The sequence below is a fragment of the Marmota monax genome, unplaced genomic scaffold (assembly GCF_021218885.2).
Source record: "Marmota monax isolate L192 unplaced genomic scaffold, Marmota_monax_Labrador192_F-V1.1 WCK01_AAM20220418_F8-fsc00199, whole genome shotgun sequence".
Taxonomy (NCBI): domain Eukaryota; kingdom Metazoa; phylum Chordata; class Mammalia; order Rodentia; family Sciuridae; genus Marmota; species Marmota monax.
This window is the reverse complement of record NW_026694340.1, coordinates 146,374-162,013: the sequence shown is the minus strand read 5'-3', so window position 1 is coordinate 162,013 and position 15,640 is coordinate 146,374. Positions and strand designations below refer to the sequence as shown.

The 15,640-nt window shown below is 50.2% G+C and overlaps 1 protein-coding gene across 6 annotated transcripts in view; it reads left to right on the top strand.

Annotated features, from left to right (window-relative positions):
- Window positions 1-15,640, top strand: part of Acsl6 (acyl-CoA synthetase long chain family member 6) — a 54,561-nt gene that overhangs the window by 5,150 nt on the left and 33,771 nt on the right. For 3 of the 6 annotated variants that reach the window (XM_058586504.1, XM_046467603.2, XM_058586507.1), the window contains exons 2-3: window positions 11,852-12,072; window positions 15,370-15,484. In XM_058586504.1, coding sequence (XP_058442487.1) covers window positions 11,852-12,072; window positions 15,370-15,484 — 336 coding nt within the window. Of the gene's footprint in view, window positions 1-1,826; window positions 1,984-2,807; window positions 2,899-6,134; window positions 6,248-6,424; window positions 6,683-11,851; window positions 12,073-15,369; window positions 15,485-15,640 lie in introns of those variants that run through there. The other 3 variants (XM_058586505.1, XM_058586506.1, XM_046467602.2) reach the window with 3 other exon arrangements.

The window sequence follows — 15,640 nt, the reverse complement described above, 5'->3', positions numbered from 1 at the left end:
CAAACTTGGAGTTCTGGCCACTCTGTCAAGCATAGCCAAGAGGAATGTCCAGTCAAAGTCCTCACCTCATGGGTGTCCTGGTATGATAGCCCCATTCCTTGTGTTGGTCTCACAGGAGTTCCCACCAGCCAGTCATTGGGCCCAGAATTGGTGGGGGAGGGGAATGCTGTGGGTGACATCCTGCTTTAGTCCCAGGGGTGTTCCCCATCATTCACTCACCTGTTCAGTTATCTCCCTGGCAGTGTGCTTAGGTTCTTTGTGTAACCCCTGATTCATGTGAAGCTTGCAGTCTTTGATAGACAGAAGTGGGAAAGTGGGAAGTAGGATGGGAAAGTCTGAGCCACTCTGAGCTATTTGGAGACCCAATCAGTAATCTCTGAAAGATTTAATATTCCAAGTAGTCCCACCTGACTATTCACCTAGTTTTCCCAGAGACACCCTTCCTTTCCTCACACTTAGTCCAGGCATTCAGCTAGAGTTTGTCGCGGTGTCCAAGGAGAATTGGGGGTGGCTACTTCTGGCTTGCCATCTGCCCATTCAGGCCTATATTCCAAGATAGTTTCCTTCTGGGGCTTTAGAGCAGAAAGTTAGGACATTTTGCAGACCTTGGGACAAACAAATCTGGATTGGCACCTGTTGGGACCAGGGACAGATCTCTAGGACTGGCATAGGAGGAATGAGAGAGAGAGTGCAGGCAAGTCCAGGTTGAATGGACACCTATGAGACAGTCCCCATTAAACAGTTCCTAGGATCTTGCTGCACTCCCAGAACTGTGTGGCCCATGTATATAGAAAGTGGGGGCTGAGGTTGTGGCTCAGCGGTAGAGCGCTCGCCTAGCATATGTGAGGTCCTGGGTTCAATCCTTAGCACCACATAAAAATAAATAAACCAAATAAATGTATAAAAAAAAAGAAAGAAATTGGACCCTGAAGGACTAAGTAGGACTTGCCCTGCTACAAAGCCCCGTTTTCCCCTGCAGTGTGTGAACTGTTGTTGAGCCTTAAGCTCTTCTGTGGAGTTCTACCTGCCCACCCATCCCAGCCTTAGCTATAGACCACTCTGGACCCTGATCAGAGATCCTACTAAATAAGAAAAGCCAATTGATAGTGAGGTCAACCAGAGATTGGACAGAAAGGTCAGACAGAGGCCACACAGCAAGGACAGTTAGAGCCGAGACAGAGCAGCAAGGTAGGATGTGGCCAGCCAGTGAGAGTGGACGAGGAGGTTGGCTGGAGGCTGGACAGTGATGTTCCCAGGTCTATGAGAGGGGACAATTATCAGAATGGATAAGGGGGACACAGCTGAGACCCTTTCGAAAGAGTCAGCACTTCTGGCCTTTTTGTTCTGCTTCTAGTGCTAAGGTTACCTAAAGTCACTTAGGACCCAGGATCCCGCTTAGTGGTCAGAGACCTTCGTAAGTGTTGAGTGACTTTACCTTCCAGACCTGGATATGGTTCTCTGGAGGACACCCTTAACTTACCATGCTCAGCCCCACTCTGCCTCAGGGCACCTCCTCCCAAAATTTTGAATCTGTCTAGGGGGAGGCAGGCCTTCCCTTAGCCTGTGGGCTGGTGGGGGATTTGGGTACATGTGACCCTGATCTCCAGACAGCAGGGTAGGTGGTGACCTGTGAAGCCCGTCAACCTTTCAGAGCTGGGCCTTTTATTTGGGTGGAGGAGCTGACAAGTCCTGTCTCCCTTGAGTCGTGGGACATCTATTCAAGCACCCACTAGCCTTCCTGTTGGTTCTGAATTCTTTCCTAAGTGGTTTTGTCCTAGATGTGCTCTCAGGCTAAATGATCTTGCTGTGTCATTGTCTCCCCTTAGTCCAAGTCGCATCTGTGCTCCTGGGGTACAAGATTTATGCAGCAATTAATGGACAGCTCCTGGTGACCCTAGAGTGGCAGAAAAACAGCATTTCTAGCAGCTAAAAGTCTGAAAAAGATTGGAGCCTGACCTTGCTGTGGTGCTTCTATTGAAGAAGGTATCTGGGCCCTGGACTGTCCTGGAAGCTTGTGATCCCATACACTGGGCTCTGGGTTACCATAAACTCCTCTCACAGCTTGAGGGCATGGTGTCAGCAGTGCTGTGGGCGCCTGGCAGGGTATACATCAGGTCTCCATTCTTAAAAGTCCTCTGTACACTCCAAGGTGTTCTTGTTTAGCAGCACCTTTTTTTTTTTTTCCATTTCTTTCTCTGTATTTATCATGAGCCCCACAAGAATCACTGAAATGTCCTTCTCCAAAAAAGGCTGCTACCTCAGTCTCAGCCATTCATATTTTTGAAAAGGATAATGCCCACAGAGAGCCTCAGAAGGGGTGACCCTATTTCTTGGTCCCACCCACCCTGACCTTACATGGTGCTCTTCTCTGTGGCCACAGAGCTCCTCCAGCTCCCTCTGGAAAGATGGTGGGTTTCTTTTCAGTGGGTGAAAAGTGAGAATTCAAGTGATGGGTGCTCTCCTTGGGTCAGCGTGAACAATGTCCAATGGCCTTCCTGGGCCAGCTGGGGCCTCATTTTGCTTTGGTCTGAAAGAGATTTTTGTTTTCTGGTGAGAACAGCCCTAGCCTGGCTGGGCACCGGAGCCAGCAGCAGGAGTACAAACCCTTTCATGTGACAGGCCCAGTGGAGTGCTGCAGGCCTGCCAGCCACAAGCCCTCCCCTGCCCTCCTTGCTCCGGGAGGCGGCCATTTGCATATCCCCCATTCATCCTGGCCTTGAAAAGGAGGCCTGAGTTCCCAGTACTCCCTGCCCAGCTAAGGGCTGGGCTGCTGGAGCCTGGTGTTAACCCTGTGGTTGCTCTCATAGGGGTACCATAGGACTTGGTGGTTGCTGGCAGGAGGACCATGTGAGACTGCAACTACCCCCTTCAGCCCTGAGCCACAGAGGGGTGACTCAGGTGGGTGCAGATTTGCTAAACTGAGAGAAATTCAAATTTATTCCTTCCCGAGGCAATTGAGAAGAATTTTGCCAGTGTATGGGACAGCCAAGAATATTAAGCTATTTACCAAATTTGCCAGAAAATTAAGCTATGTATCATGTTTTCCAGGAAATGTACCCTCCACCAAAGGCAAAACTGTTTTGCTCATTGTCTAATGCACACAGAGGGACAATACACCTGGAATGGTGGGTAAAAGAGCCAGGCAGGCTCCTGGCTATAGTGGTAGTCCTTTGGCAGGGATAGAGGGACACAGCTTGCCTGGGGTGCTTTCGTATCCCCAGTTCCCAGGATGCTAGGTCAGGTGAGCTGGTGGGCATCATTAGCTTGTGGGCTGTGGCTTGGAAGGAATTAGGCATACACATAGTACCAACCACAATCTTTTGCCTTCTACAGCTAAATGCCATGCTGTGCCTCTTTCCCTCTACTGTGTAAATGCTCTTCTCAGGTGCCCCAAAGTCTTACAGGCTCTTCCTGTGCCTTGCCAACCCACCGTGTCACTCTGTCCTCACCTGGCTCTCCTTCCCTTCCCACCCTGTCTCCACTGTTACCTTGCTCTCACTCTCTGGATGGGAGGATGTGTCTCGGATTCTGTCTCATGAATTTCCTCCTGAGCAGGTGTTCCCAGCAGACCAGAAATGAAAAAGTAGGTGAGCAAATTCCTCTCTTGCTCCTCCCACCTCAGTAACTCCAACCATATCTTGCCAGGATCCTCCTACCTCAAGGAACTTCCTGCTAACTGCAGGAAGTTACACTCTATCCCACCTGTACCCTGCCCACGTGCAGGTGAACTCTTGAGAGCTCAGCTCTCCTGCCAGATGTGTCCCCTTCACTGGAGGCCTGTAGTGTGTCCACAGTTTGTGCCAGTGAGGGAACTGGATCACTGCTTCTGAGGCCAGGACGCCGACAGTCCTAATGTGGACACAGCTGGGAAAGGAAAGGATCATGTTGCAACCACAGGATTTGGCTTCCTGTACAGTAGGGCCTGGCCAGGTGGTGTCCTCCTGCCTGTGTGGTGTCCATGGTCCCCACCAGTATCCCTGGGGTTATGCCTGCTCTCCCGGGTCTCGGAATGAAGGAAATTGGGACCTTGGCTCCTCTAAGGACCATCAGTCCTGGTTATCATTCCCCGAAAATATTTCCAAAGAGCTGCTGCCATTGTTTTAGCTTCTCTTGTCCCTCTGCTCTGAGAATTTTGCTATGCCTGATTCATGGTAGGGACAAGCTTTATCTCAGAGCTTGGAAAAGATACTGTGTTTCTGTCTGCTCCTCTCTTCTCAAGGTTACTCATCTTTCTGAGTTCCTGAAAGTGCTGTTTGAGCCTGGCTTTCTGTTGTTGTCATCAGGAATGTGGGTCCATGTTCCCTGGCCAGGGCTTGGGTGAGTGAGATTTTTGAGAAGTTCTGTTGTGAGGATGGGGGCAAAGGGGTAGTGAAGGCTGCTAAAAGGGGCTATGTTCTCTGTGAGTTTGGGAAGCTGGAACACTTTAGGCCTTTCCATGTCCAGGGGCTTACTTCCACTTTCAGAGCTATAATTGGGCTCCACAGGGAGGCTCAGATTGTAACTCAGCAACCCAGTATCATGGGCCCTTTTTTTTCTCTAGGGGGATGTGCAGTGGGTATCCCCTGACGGTTCCAGAGTCGTGGATGCCCTAGGTTCCATCTCTGCCCCAATCATCTGTGGTTCTTTGATTGTAATTAAAACCCAAGAGGAAAGTGGAGAGAAAGCCCCTCACCCACAGGAGCTTGAATCCCTGTGCAGATGGGGTGGTTGTTGGGCTGAGTGTGGTCTGCCGTATGTGCGTCTCCACAGGTCAGTGGCTACAGGGTGCATGTGAGAGGTATTTTTTTGTTGTTGTTGTTTGTTTGTTTTTTTAGTACTGGAAATTGAACCCAGGGGTGCTTTACCACTAAGCTACATTCCTGGCTTTTTTTTTTTTTTTTGAGACAAGGCCTCACTAAATTGCTGAGACTGTTCTTGAATTTACAATCCTCCTACCTCAGCCTTCCTGCTTGGGATTACAGGTGTGCACCACCACACCTGGCAAGGTCTATGCAGTTCTTGACCTGGCAATAGGAACACATCCTCCATGGCTTTCCATCAACCAGGACGTTGCTGTGACCACTAAATTTCCTGGGAAGCACTAAACGAAGATTTAACGGTGTCTGGAGGAGAAAAGTAGGGTCCTGCGAAGAGGAAGGAGAAGGGCTGCGTGGGTCAAAATTAGGTCCTCAGGTATCTGTGAGTTTTAATTAGGGAGGACTGGAGATGGGGGGCCTAGTTCCAGGTGTGGGCTGCTGAGGCAGAAGGTGTCTGTATGTCTTGCCCCCGAAGATGGGGTGAGCAATGGAAAGTTTTTTCAGCCCCATGGAAGGTATTACAAGCCTGGGATTTGGACTTCCCAGACAGGTTGAGCAAACATCTCTCAAGAGGGAGCTTGGAGCACTAGGCCATGTTGCAGGGAGGTGGACTGGATTTGGATGAACAGTAGGCTGGGAAGTGTCAGGAACAGAGTGGGAAGTGCCCAGAAGTACCTGGTGCCGGGGTAGGGCCTCGGGTTGGTGTTGAACTGGGCCCTGTGGCCTGCGTGTGTCTTCCTCACTAGCAGGCATAACTGTGTGCCTTGTGTGTCCAGCCAGCTACATGTTAGCCAGGGAAGTAGGAGTGAAAAGCTGCGAAGGTCAGAGTGAAAGAGCTACAGAAGTAGTCCCACACTCTGTGGAGACTGACCTCAAAAGAGTGAGGCTCTCCCTGGGAGGCCTGGTACCTAGGTGCCCCAGTCTGGGAGAAGTGCTGCAGAGAGCTTGGCTTTGGTTCCAGCAGGAGAGGGTGTGGGTTCTGGCTCCAGGGTGGTCATCCCTGAAGGCCTCTTAGGGAGCAATAGGGAGGGGCTGATGTGCTGCCCTGGGGTCCTGTAGAGAAGATGAACTATCCTCCACCTTCTGACCCTACTCCCCAGAGCATCCCTGAGTAGATATTGTTTGTATCTGAAACTATGCCCAGTTTCTTTTCTCTCCCAAGATTGGTTGTGACCTTGTGGGGGTGGAGTGGAGGTGGCTCCTAGGAGAGGCTGGAGGCAGAGTGCCGGTGGATGGCGCCGCCTCCTTCAACATCAGAGATCGGGTATCCCCACCCCCTCACTCCCCATGACTTCCTACCACCCCTGCTGCTCATGCTCACCATAGGTCACCAGTCCATGCACAAAGCTCCTGGCCCCTAATCAGTGTCTCAGATGGATGTGTAAGGAGGCTTTGTCCTTTAATAACCCCCCCCTTGGTAGACTCCCCTCCAGGACTGAAGACAAGGTGGGGTGAGTGGAGGTGCAGAGGGGTGTGGGCGGAGGCTCTGGCAAGCTGGCAGAGTGAGGGTTAAGGCTGGGTTGCTTAGCTCCGAGCTGATCAGAGCCAGCACCGCCCCATGTACAGATGAAGGGGGGGGGGCAGCGGGGGCCTTGAGGGGCCAGTAGCTCCTCACAGAGCTGCTCTGTGCCCTGGTTCCTGCCAGACCTGCTCCCACAGCCACCCGGGAGCCACTGCCTCCACGGCTAACACCTCTCCACTCCCTGGCTTCTGAGAGCAGGCGGCTGTTACCATCAGCTGTTCCCAGGGACAGGGCTATCGCCACTTTCGGGCTTTGATCAAGATGTGGTAACTCTTTCCCTGGGCCCCACAGGCCCTTTAAAGGGAAGCTGGTTCTAGTGGGACCAGCTAAGCTACCTTCTCAGTGCCAGGAGCCCGCTGGAAAGGTAGGGTGTGAATGCATCTGCTTTTGCAAGTTGTCTTTGAGCTCCTTTGGCTGGCAAAGAAAGGGAGTAAATTGCTTCAGCTAGCTCCTGTCTACCCAGTGTTTCCTCTATTATGTACCTGGCATCCCACTTTCTGTCCATGAGATTGTTTGAGGTGAGGCCCAGAGGGGTGCAGTAATTTGCCCAAGGCTACACAGCTATCAAGAGTCTGAGCTAGGATTTGGACCAAGGTCAGTCTAGCACTGGAAACCACTTTGGGCCCTTTCCCAAGCTTGCTTGCTGGGGGTCCTGGAGCCTAAGCCCTGGGAGAGGTTGTAATTTTCTTTTTGGAGTTTTTGTCTGGGAATTGAGGATATTCTTTGATATCATAGCTTCCCCACTGTTTCTGAAGTTCTTGGGGGTTTGCAGAGACCCAGAATTCTATTATTTCTTTCTGATACAGAAACAAACTGGTGTGAGTCTAAGGGAAGGGAAGAATATGAGGAGCATAGAGGGCCAGCATGAGTTTGGCATTTAGACCTAAGGCAATAGGGAACCAGATAAAGTTTTGGAGCAGTGGCATGACATAGACACATTGATTTATCAGGAAAATAACTTTGGCATCAGTATAAGCATAGGTGAGAGCAAGAACCATGAGAAGTCTGGTATACCATTCTGGGCTGCCCTTGGTAGTGGCTGGACCAGGCCCAGGACTGGGTAGGTGGCGAGGAGTAGTCAGGCTTCAGAGATGTTTAGGAAGTGATCCTTCCTTGCAGAGTCATCCAACTAAACTGATGGCGTAGAGTGCTGGGGGGGGGGGCGTGGGGGCAGGGAGTTGTACTAGCAGAAGGTTCTTGGAGTCAAACCACTGGCCTCAGGGCCATTGCCACAGGGGCTATGCTCCAGAGCTTTGCCTCTGCCACCCTCCCACCTTGGAGCCAACATGCCACCCTCTATGGCCCCTTTCTTCCTGTTCTTTCCCATCCTGGATCACAAGAGCTATTGCTTTAACTATGTGCCCTGAGTCAGCAGAGGACATGGTAAGGTGGGAGGAAGCCCCAGTGCTCCAGACTGTGTCACTACTTGGTATTCTGAATGGGTCTATACTGGAGAAAAAGGCATGGGATGTGCTGGGGTTGGGAGCAAAAGGAGGCTAGCTCTTGCTGAGGGCTGGGTCCTCCTGCCAGGTGAATATTTATAAACACAGTCTCTCACCTGGCAACACCAGCACCACTGATCCCCATGGGTGCTGTCCACACACCATCCCCCTTCACAGCTGCTGCAATCCGCAGAACCTCTTGGGGCATAGAAGGAGGCAGGCATGGCTGGAACCCCAGGGACCACCAAGCCTCAGCCCATGTTGACAGAGAGAGGAGGTCAGAGGAGGCCAAGGCCCCCTGAAGTAATGAGAGGAGTCCAGACTTTCAAACCTAGTTCTTATCCTCCTACATGCCAAGGTCTAGATGGCGTGGCTTGGCTTTGAGGCCAGTGTCCTTAGAGGACCTGGACTTAACAGTTCTGCTTCTCAGTGGCTCCCAGGTCTGAATGGAATCTCAGAATAAATGCAAGCAATTTTTAATATCTGAGAAAGCCATTACACCTGGAAGAATGAGACCCCCTGGTTGCTGTCCAGCCACGAAAAGGTGCAGGCCCAGCCTCAGGGCCAGAGGAGCTACAGCCACTGCAGATGCCTCCTAAAGGGTGGGCACCTCACCCGAGGAGGAGCAGACAGCCAAGCCTTTTGCCCACTGGACTCTGTAACCCCAGGGGGAGGACAAGAACCCATCCAGGAGAAGATGATGAGTTTTTCATGTGAGGCCAAGAAGAAGCTTACACATGGTGTGTGCAGGGAAGACAACAGCACGTGACTGATCTGATAGGCTGATCCCCATGTCCAGGTTGTCTCAGCCTTACACTTGACCTTACCTCCTAGAAACTGGGCCTTGGCTCTTCTGAGCAGGCTGCAGCTGGCTTTCTGTGGTTTCAATACCAAGTTGAAGGAGAGGATGCATTGTGAAACTGGATCCAATATTGGAAGGTGTGGGGTGGCCACACAAGACAAAGGAATGATTTGGGGTTTGAGTCCTGGTTCTTTTGGCACCTGCCATGTTCCTCTCTCAGTGAAGAAGGAGCCCTGTATTCTACTTCCTCACAGTGAGTACGTGGAGGATCACACAGTGCAGTGTGATGGAAAGGGCTTCTCAGGCATCAGGAATTCAGGAAGTTAAGACAAGTCCTGCATTTCACCTCTGTGAGAACTATGATACTGTAACAACCCAGAGCTCAGCAGATCTGCAAGGCCGGCCTCCCAGACTTCAGTGCTGACCTTTGTACAAGTTTCCACAGGCTCAAAATTTTTATTATCTTGAACAGAAGATTCAGTTTCCTAAGCACTCTGTGTGCTCTTTCAGCTCCAGCCTTTGCGTAGTCGCTGCCCTCTGCCTGGGACACTTTCCTCTTCATCCTTCGGTCTCATCACTTCCTGTCAGAAGCCTGCTCAGACTCGCCACGCTGGAGTCAGGCGCCTTCTCTCACTCCCTCTGTATGATCACAGCTTGAATCCACACTTCCTGACTCTGCCCACTCCCTCATGTCTTCTTGCCATGGGACTGAGAGCAGGCCCAGCACTGATCTGTGGAGAGCAAGGGCCATGTGGGGGTCTGATGGAAGGATGGAAGGATGGATGGATGGCATGTTCATTCTGCTGTATGCTGTGACAACTCCAGCATTGTACCCAGTGCCACAAATACCCACTCTCTGGGGCAGTTTAGGGTCTGTGAGCAACTTCCAAGGGCCAGGGACTGGTGTTCATGAAATATCCTCCCAGGTTCTCTTTAGAACTTTTGGGTCCATATAGCTGAGGCCTCAGAGGCTGGGCAGGGACTTCTTAGGCCCATTGCCTCCACTTAGTCATCTGTCTGTCTTTCAGCTCACGCAAGAGCTACAGAGCATGTCTAGATTTTCCAAAGTAATGAGTCATTTATCTCATAGACCTGGCTGTGAATTGATCTTCCCATCTGCAATACAGGGAAGTCAATGTCCCAAGAATGCCAGCAGGGACAGCGCCCCCATAGAGGTTTTCCTTGTGAATCACTGTAATCCACAGCTAGGCTTCTGTTTTGATGATGCAGAACCTTAATTTGATTGCTCTGCCAGGAGTAGGTCCTTCCTGTGGGGTGCAGTCATAACTGACTCAGCTTAAAAATGCTGCTGACAAAATCAGACTTCAGACTCAGGAGAGCTCAGGGAGAATGCTCTGCCTGGCTGGGGGTTCACTTTCATTGGGTGCTTGGAGCACTCAAGCCTGTGGGAGGTTGGTGAGTGTTCCCAGGACTCAGCCTGTTATACACCTCTAGATCATCTGTTCCTTCTGTGGGGCTGCAGGACCTGGACCCAATGGCCTCTGCCAGCCATTTGGACCAGCATGGGCCAGGTCTGCCTCTGAACCCTTTTCTGTTTCCTATGCTGAGCAGCAGCTTGTCGGACAAGCATATCCTTTAGCCATTTCTTTGGTCCTCTGACTCTACTAAATGCAGTACAAGGAGCTTTACATGCCTAATACTATCCCATTTTAAAGACTGAGGAGTGGAGGTTCAAAGAGGTGGAATATGCGCAACTATCAATAGCTTATAAGTAAATGAGAATGGACTTTAACCAAGGAGCTTCTCTCTCTCTCTCTCTCTCTCTCTCTCTTTCTCTCTCTTCCTCCCTTTCTCCCTCCCCCATCGCTCTTTTCTCTCTCTCTCTCTCGCTCTCTCCCTCCCCTCCCCCTCTGCGATGACTTGCACAACACTGACCTCATAGTCCATGTGGTAATGTTACAGTTTAGCACAAATTCCATCTATTGGAATTTTAGCAGATCTCTCCTCCCTCAAGGGTCAAGCAATTGTTTGGCTCATATCCCAGGGCTGCAGAGTAGCCACTGTTGCATTTCTTCTTGTTTCCCAAGAAAGGAAATCACAGGAACCTCTTCCAAGGGCCCATGAGGAGGGTACCTGTGGGGGCCCAGTCTGCCATCATTGCGATGGTAGACCTGTAGGTGTTCTGGGGAGCTTCTTAGATTCAGGTCCCACTGGGATAATGACATGAAGGGATCTCAGTGTGGATGCCAGCATCTGATGTCTGGCTCACCCTGAGCCCAGCCTAGTTGTGTATCTGTTCTGTCAATACTTACTTACTTAGTGGCTAACAGGAAGACCCAGGATCACCCTGGGACCTGCTCTCTTGGAACCAAAATTGGTTACCAGTGCTTCTCATGGAAACCACATTGTCCATCCCTATGTCTCCCTGAAAAGCCCACTATACCACTTGGGCTGCAGTGGGTGATGGTGGCACCCTGGCCAGCACCCATGACATCCCAAGAGGTACTGGTTACCTTTAGGAATACACATAGCACTTTGCTGATCCCTCTCTTGCTGGGCCTTGGTTTGTTTCTCTTCCTGCCAGTTTAATACTTTCTACCCCCTTTTTCCTCTGGACATTAACTGAAGGAGTCAGGAAGGACAGCACAGAGCCCAGTCAATGGTGGGGCCAGCAGTGCCTCTTGGTACTCAGTGTGTGGCAGCACAGGGCTATAGAGCTCACATAGTCAGCTAGGTCACTGTCTTTGTGTCATCAGGCCTGTAGATACCTGTTCAGGCGAGTCTGTGAGCACTGCTGAACTCTCCCTCAGAATCAGGGCCTGGATTTGAGAGCTTAGAGGTGGAGCAGGCAGAGCTTATATCTCTCCATCCCATTCATCCTGCAGTATTCTGAGCGCTTCGGTTGCCTTTACATTTTCTCTACACCCTAGGAGCAATGATAAACACAGCCCTGTGAGCAGAGTCACACAGGAAAGGCAGAGTACCCAGGTCCTAGGGCCTGAGCAGCTCCATGACCAAAGCTGCCAGAGCACATCCTGGCTCCTGGAGGATGTGGAAGCAGCTGTCAGCCATGGCCCAGGGCCTGAGCATGTGGTTCTCAGGAAAACTGGGTCAGATTATATGACTGTCTGGTATGAGAGCTCTAGCTTCTCATGGAAAAAGGCCTTCTGAATGTGCACCTGAACTGTACACCCTAACTAGCCCATGGTCCGCTCTTCAGTATATTGAGCCAGAGCCTGGCCATGGTCAGTGTGCCACTTGTGATCCAGGATCCCTCCCCAGCCTGTCTACTGGGTCTCCTCCCTCATCTATCTCTTGTCTCCTACAGAGTTTGTCCTCTCAATTCTGGAGAAGATGCAGACACAGGAGATCCTGAGGATACTGCGGCTGCCCGAGTTGGGCGACTTGGGCCAGTTTTTCCGCAGTCTCTCAGCCACCACCCTTGTGAGCATGGGTGCATTGGCTGCCATCCTTGCCTACTGGTTCACTCACCGGCCAAAGGCCCTGAGACCACCATGCAACCTCCTGATGCAGTCAGAAGAAGTGGAGGTGAGCAGGGTGGGAGCAGTCTGGCTGTGGAAAGTAGCGGGCAGAGGACAGGCATCTTGAAGGTAGAAGCCAAACTTGTGGCTCATTTGACCTCAAGTGGCCCAGAAAATTCCAGTTTCCCCTGCCAACCAGCCAGCATGCTCTACAGGAGCCTTGGGCAGCATCTCCTGCCAGATGCTCCTCTCCTAGTAACTGTCCCATGGCAGAGATTGACCTTGACCTTGCATTGGGCATCTGGTTTGCCAGCTTCTCAAATAGGGGACCTTGGTTCATCTATGCTTCAGTAGGCTAAGCAGGTCCTGTGAACTTCAGGTAAATTCCCTCCTAAACTCTTCCTATGCCCAGTTCTGGTTAGTGTAGGGATCCAGACCTGAGCCTACCCCAGGGCCCTGCCCTCTCAGAGCACATGGCCCTTTATATGTAGAGCCTCTGTGGAGAAGAGGGTACAGTGGCCCAGCACACAAATGTGTTCCAGGCATCTTTATTAAGTTTATGGAATTTGGGGCCAGGGTTGTGGCTCAGAGGTAGAGCACTTGCCTAGCATGCTTGAGGCACTGGGTTAGATCCCCCGGCACATAAAAATAAAAACAAATAAAGGTATTTTGTCCACCTACAACTAAATGTATTATATATGTATATATAAAGTTTATGGAATTTATTTTGCCCTTTTACAATTTGCCTTTTTTCTAAACTTTAATTCTGTTCATTTTGAACAGGTAATACATTCACACAATTTGCAAGAAACAAAAGGACATATACTGAAAAGCTTCTACCTTCTTCCCCTGGTCTCCCAGTTTTCCTACCCTGAGGCAACTTGTGTTAATGATTATTTCTTAGCCTTGAGAATATGTATAGATAGCACCCCTGTCCCCCAGCTTTTAAATTATATCATGATACATACATTGTTGTGATTTTTTTGCTCTTGATGGTACATCTTGGTGATCTTAAACATGGCAATGTTTTGCCTGGTAGGGGAGGACATAGATCAAGATAGGCATCTGGATCCTAAGGACATTTTTCCAGAGAAGGAGTGATGTATGCAAAGCTCAGATGTGTGATAAAGCACATGGTTGAGTGCTAGGCAATGTAGAGGAGCTAGATTGGGACTAGCAGAGTATTAATAAAAATGGTCTTTGAGGGCTGGGGGTATAGCTCAGTCAGTAGAGTGCTTGCCTTGGATGCATAAAGCTCTGGGTTTAATCTCCAGCACCACATAAAACTAACTAACTAAATAAAAGGTATTATTTTCATCTACAACTAAAAATATTTTTTAAAAAAATAAAAATGGCCTTTCATGACCAGCAGTCCTGGGCTTGGAGCCTGGAAGTGCCTCACACTGTATGGTTCTTGGCAGTTTCTTTACTCTCTCAGCATCAGTGTCCTCAGTAATAAAGTGGGTAATAAAAAGAGCACCTGTTTTTTATGGTGTAGTAAGGTTTTTGAGAGTGGTACAGAGAGAGCACCAAGAACAGTTGTTTTTGGTTAAGCTTATAATTATAACTTTCTTGGAGAAGTCAGCCTGGACAGAAGCCCATGAACTAGGAAGGGATGCATGGTATGGGCAGCATGGATTTATTCTGGGTTTTCAATATAGAGACAGGGCCAATTCATGCTATGGAAGGGTGGCCATGGCAGGGGCAGGTATGAGGAGGCACCAGCAGGTGTCTGGGTTGCAGGTGATACAGTGATCTGGGTGGGGTCTGGTGGCAAGAGGGATGGCTTAGCTCAGTGTCTGGGGACCACAGAAAGAGTCAGCTTGTGAGTCTAGCTGAGAGGACAGGACATGGGACAAAGTCAAGTCTTCCCTTCTAAGGAAAACTGAGCTGGCCTCTCTACCTAGGAGAGTAGAGAGTCAGAGTGGCTGGAGTAAAGGAGGCAAAGAACAGAGGCAGGAAAGGAGGGAGAGAGGCAAGCGCAACATACAGGGCCTGGCAGACTTACTCCATATGCTGCTTGGTGAGAAACACAAATCAGATTGGGTCACTTTCCCTGGCTTCCCATGGCCCTCAAGCCAAAGTCCAGACTCCTTGTTTTGATCTGCAGCCCTTTCTGGCTTGCTGTCCTACCATATCCATCTAGAGCTCCATGAATTGCTCTCCAGTCCCCAGATGTACCTTTGCTCCTGCCCCACATCTGCATTTGCTATTGCCTGTGCCCAGAGTGCCATTCCTTGCTCCTTATTCTGCTCTGCAAACACCTATGCATTTCCAAAATCTGGCCTGGCAGCCACACCCCAACACACATGACTGCTGGAGCCTCCTTTGTCCCTAGCACACCATCCCCTACTATATCGTATCTGTCACCCGGTGCTAACCAGGTCCAAATATATGCCTCCAGCTTCCCACACAGGTCTTTGCTGGGCCTGGAACTTCAGAAGTACTGGCCAAACAGAACTTTCCACTTCAAAACAGTGGAGACCTGCTGTAGTTTTAAGTTTGCCTGTTCGCTCTGTGTTGCTCACAGTATTTCCTCAGACCTAGTATTCTAAGAAGTGGCAGGCCTGAATAATGCTTAGAGAACAGGCAAAGCTGTGGTATAAAAGAGTTCTGGTTTGGGGAGCCTGGGTGGGGTAGAAAGGAAGAAGCAAGGAAAGACACCCAGCTCCTTTCCCTTACCCCAGTGCAGAGATGTTCCTTCCTTCTTACTCCGGGTCTGTACTGCTGAGGGTCCAGTGTCCCACTGCCCTGCCCATCCCCATTGGACATTAGTGTAACTCAGCCTGTCCTCCGTCCTAGGCTTCAGTTCCTGGAAAACTATTCAGTACAGTCCTCAACTAATTTACACTAGTATGTGAATGATGGATGACAGCCTTCTTATCTAAAGACTACACCTAAATGATTCTTAACCTAGGGGCCTAAGAGCAGTTGATGTGGTGGGGATACCTTGGGAGGTTATGCCAGGAAATACTTGGCTCCAGCCAATGCTTCCTGTTCCATTATATGGATATATATGAAAAGTTACTGAAAATTCTGTACTTTTCATGTGTGCTGACTTGGTGTGTGAATGCAGTATTGTGTGTGTGTGTGTGAGAGAGAGAGAGAGAGAGAGAGGGAGGGGGAGTCACACATCAGTGTACTGGGCCTGTGCCTGTATTCACTGGCCAATTATGTTTGAGTATGGATACACACATATTGAGAGTATATAGTACAGGTGTGCTCACACAGCATCTCCCAGCCCTACTGTGTAAACCAGGTGTGCATCCAAGCTGTATTCAGCTTTGTGCATGCCAACTGTATACAGTTTTGTGACAGCCTTGCCTGCCTCAGCCAGCTTCTCTGGCCTATGTTTGGTTTGTAGGACAGTGGCGGGGCCCGGAGATCTGTGATCGGAGGGAGCCCTCAATTGCTTACCCACTACTATGATGATGCCCGGACCATGTACCAGGTGTTTCGCCGTGGGCTTAGTATCTCAGGTGAGAAGGGCTGTGGCAGGCATTGGGTGGGTATAAAAGTGGACAAGGAACCATGGTAACAGGCATATGGGCAGGTCAGCAGGGCCCAGGTTCATCAGAGAAGCCATTCCTAGCCCTCCTTTACCAGTCAGAAAAGCAACTGCATTACATGGCCAA